The 4,063-nt window shown below is 54.1% G+C and overlaps 1 protein-coding gene across 6 annotated transcripts in view; it reads right to left on the bottom strand.

The window, feature by feature from the left end:
- NGEF (neuronal guanine nucleotide exchange factor) overlaps positions 1 to 4,063 on the bottom strand; it is a 107,739-nt gene that overhangs the window by 10,896 nt on the left and 92,780 nt on the right. For all 6 annotated transcript variants that reach the window (XM_023510347.1, XM_023510343.1, XM_023510346.1 and 3 more), the window contains 3 exons: positions 3,407 to 3,567; positions 1,947 to 2,099; positions 625 to 754 (listed from right to left, as the gene is read on the bottom strand). In XM_023510347.1, the coding sequence (XP_023366115.1) occupies positions 625 to 754; positions 1,947 to 2,099; positions 3,407 to 3,567 (444 nt within the window). The remainder of the gene's footprint in view (positions 1 to 624; positions 755 to 1,946; positions 2,100 to 3,406; positions 3,568 to 4,063) is intronic.

Raw genomic sequence — 4,063 nt, 5'->3', positions numbered from 1 at the left:
GGCCATGCTACACACCCCGTGCCACTCACCCTGTGCAGCTCAGGCGTCTTGTCTCCTATCTCAGCAAGTCACTGATCTCAATTCCCCAACTTCCCTCCAGGTCTCCAGCCCCCACCCTGCTTCTCAGGCCAAGGTGAGCCCCTTTTCTTGCCCTCATGGTCCACAGCAGCCCCAGTAGATCAAGTGGCACCTGTCACACTGAGGACAGAACCCACTGTCTCACCTGCCCCAAGCCTTTGCATAAGCCACTCCCTCTGGGTAGAATGTTCTTTCCTCCAGATGATCACTGGGTCAGCTCCTCTTTGTCATCCAAGTCTCAGCTTAAATGTCACTTGTCTTTCTGAATCTACCCCCCATAATTGGCAGTGGCCAGGCAATTCCTTGATGGTGTCACTCCCTCTCACTGTCCTTATGGCCATGACCACTTCCTGGCAGTGTGTGGTCGCTTCCCTCCAGAATGTGGCCTCCAGAGACGGGGGCTGAGTCCCCACTACTCAGGAATGTGCCTGGCACACAGTAGGAGCTTAAATGGGATTTGTGGAACTGATAGACTTCCTGGAAAGCCACCAGAGCCTGGAACGACCACAGGGACAATCTGGCAGGGCAGGGAGGACTAGACAATACCTGTACTAGCAGCTTGAGGCGTGTGATCCTCTGGAAAGGCAGGATGAGGAAGGAGGAGAAGGGCAGCCCCTTGCACTTGGGGTCGAGCTCCAGCTGTGCGATCAGCTCCCGAAAAGCTGCCTTCTCCTGGCTGGGGACACAGACATCAGAGTGGGTCTGTGGGCTCGGAGGCGGCCTGAATTGGAGGCACTTCTGCCTCATCCACGGCCTCCCAGGAACCCGATGACCCATGGGCATGGAACACATGCCTATTTCTTTTTTCCTTTCTTTAAATGGAAAATAAACTGTGACCGTACAAGTCAAATAACAATAGTGGCTTCACATGCCAGGCCATGAAGACGGAACAAAATGCATGTGGGAGGGTGAGAGTGCCTGGGTGGCCAGGGATGTGAATCAGGGCAAAGTAGAGGGTTCTACTCAGCGGGGAACTATGGTGGGGTAAACCCACGCGGCCACAGGGACAGGTGGCAGGCTGGAGACACCTGCCAGGAAGGCCTGCACTATTTCTGACACGGTGGGCTTGGCAGTGGCTGTCTGCGGTGCTGACAGGGACTTGGGGAGGACATTGTTGGTGGAGGTGGGCTGCAGGCCCAAGGCATGGTGAAGGGCCGCCCCGTGGACTTTTAGGCACTGCCACCTGTAGATTCTTGTTCTGCTGGGTGCTTGTCTCCAAAATAGCATGTTAATTCCTTCAAATTCCAATTTTTTAAATACCTTCCATTAAAACACCCAAATTCCCAATACTCAAGACTTGAAACATTCATAAGTAACTCTACGGCTATGGGAGTGCAGTGTGTGATCAGGTATTACTACTCAGGAAGTCCTTACAACCTCACTGTGGCACGAAGAACACCTTCCCGGTTAGGCCTGGTGTATCAGCACAAGAATTCAAGAGCAGTTGACTGAAAATTATCTTGTCAACTGAAACATCTAAGAAAGTTTACAAAATGGGCAGAATGGCAATGAATTAAAGGGCACTGCTAGAAAACCATTGCAGAGACTCCTTCCTGCCCATCCCTGCCTCGTTGCTGGTTCAGACCCACTTCTCTGATGCTCTGGGTGCAGACTGTCTACTTGGCTTCACACTCTTTCTTCTGTACCCTCACGGAGTCCTCAGCTGTCCTGGACACAGGTCCTGACCCCAAGAGGGTTAGGGTGGGTTAACAACACCAAAAGCCCTGGAAAGTGCTGGTTTGGATACTACCAGAAGCGGGGCTAACCTCTGTGGCCCATTTGGACTTTGGGCAGCAGAGGGAGAAGCCAAAGGTGCCCACCCTGCAGGAGGAGTCTGTGCCCCGAGGCCCGGGGCAGGGCACACTCACAGCAGCTGCTTGTAGGTCCTCTCCTGGTAGGTCTGGTTGCTGACGTAGGTGATGTACACTGAGAAGTGGTTGGCTGCGTAATGGTACACGATGTCGCACACATCCGAGATGACGATGTTCTCCTCCATCCGGTGCTCCAGCTCCAGGAGAAACCTGCAAGGGGCAGCAGCTTGGGGTGAGGGGGACTGAGTGGCAGAGACTCAGGAAAGGGCAGCGGGTGGTCCTGGCTCAGACAAACCCACATAAGATGAGCCGGCGAGATGGGCTGGCAGGGGAATCTGAGTGCTGGTGGCATATTTGGCCACATCAAGGAATTACTGCTATTCGGTGTTATAGGTGGACAATGGCATTAGTAGCATTGAGAGAGGGCGACCTCATCTTTTAGGCAGGCTCTGATGGGTCAGGGAAGGAGACGAAACAAGGAAGAGGACCCTCTGCAGAAGCCTGAGGCCAGTGCGTGGGGCTCCATATATGGGTTTCCCTACTTCTGCGTGTTTGGAACTTTCCATAGTAAAATGCAAACAAACACAGAAACAAGAAGTGTGGCAGCCAAGGGGTCTCACAGCCGACCTGGCCCTTGTCAGCTGTCATCTCCTAACCCTACTAGCTGGGCCTGCTACGAGGAAGTGGCTGGGCTGCAGAAGGAAGGGTTGGGGCAATGCCGAGGAAGGACCCACTCAGGGGACCCACTCAGGGGACCCACAGAGAGGGAGCCGCTGCCAGAGTGCCACAAGTGACGGTAAGTATCCCTCAGGGATCTGCTCAGGGAGGGGCTGCCCTGTTAGCCACGCCGTGGCTTCATGTCCAAGCATGAGGGGCACCTTGGCTGATCCCCATGTGGCTCTTAGCTGCAAAATTCCACAGGCTGCTGTGGAAACGGTCGATGGCTTCTTTGTCCTAGCAATGTGACTGGGGTTCGTTTCCTCTCTTCCTCACTCTGGCTCAGCTTCCTTCACACAGGCCTGGCTGGAAGCAGCTCCTAAGGCCACCTCCACTGGTCATTGAAGATGCAACGCAGACACCAGGACAACAGCATGACATCCAGACCATGCCCTGTACTGGACACAGAGTGTCTCGTGGCCCTGCACACACTAAGCCAGGGCTTATACAAACACTCCCAGACTTGCCTGACTTAATTAAACTCGCCTGATCATGGTTTTCTGCATAAAAGAGCCAGACTTGAGGTTACTCCAGCTGGGGGTGAGGGTCTCTCCAGCACACAGCTGCATGTGGGACACTCAGAGCTCATATGCTAATGGAGGGTACTCTGGGGACAAGGCTAGACGCCCTGCTGGGACTGATAGTGGAGATATTTGAATTTATATTTTTATTCATTTATGTTTTATTATGGCAAATTCCAAACACACAGAAGTAGAGAAGACAGTGTCACAAGTTGACTTTGACCCCACCCCAGGCATGGAGAAGGCCCCGAGGTAGGTGGCTGTCCCCTGTGTCCTCACCGCTCACTGACAGCCAGGACATCCAGGACGTTGGAGAAGAGGATGTGTGCCTCGGACGGGTGCAGGGTCTTCCTCAGCCGCTCGTTCTCCATGAAGTGGGACACGAGCAGGTTCAGGCTCTTGTAGTAGGAGGCCTCAGACGTGACCAGCTCAAACATGGCCTGCATGGGGGAGACCCCAAGGTTACCGCCTGGAGCCTCCCATGAAGACGCCAGCCTTTTGTTAACACAAAGAGGGGCAGAGAGACACTGCTCGGAGTTTTAAAGGAGAAACCGCCTGTAGGAGCCAGTGGGGACAGATGCTCCCACAGGGGCTGTGGGATGAAGATGAGGCCACTCTTCCCTCGGGGCACACCAGCCCCTGGCAAAGGGGCAGGGCGGCCACTCCTCATGGAGGACACTTTCCTGGTTTGCCACACGACACCAGAGATAGCCTAAGATCCAAAATAAGGACAACGGAGGCCAGACAGCAGCCAGGGGTGACTCCGGCCCACGTTTCTGGGCGTGGAAATGAGTGTGAAGGCTGGCAAGGAAGGGGATCGCATTTGCCCACACCCAGAAGGAAAAGGCCACGGTGGCAGCCACAGGCATGGCAGGAGCGGAAGCCAGGGTGACTTTTCTTCTTTCCTTTTTATCTTTTTAAATTGTCTGAAAATTT

This window comes from Otolemur garnettii, unplaced genomic scaffold, assembly GCF_000181295.1.
Source record: "Otolemur garnettii isolate 467f Iridium unplaced genomic scaffold, OtoGar3 scaffold00013, whole genome shotgun sequence".
In the NCBI taxonomy this organism is placed as follows: Eukaryota; Metazoa; Chordata; class Mammalia; order Primates; family Galagidae; genus Otolemur; species Otolemur garnettii.
The sequence above is the reverse complement of the archived record's forward strand: the minus strand, read 5'-3'. Positions and strand labels throughout refer to the sequence as shown.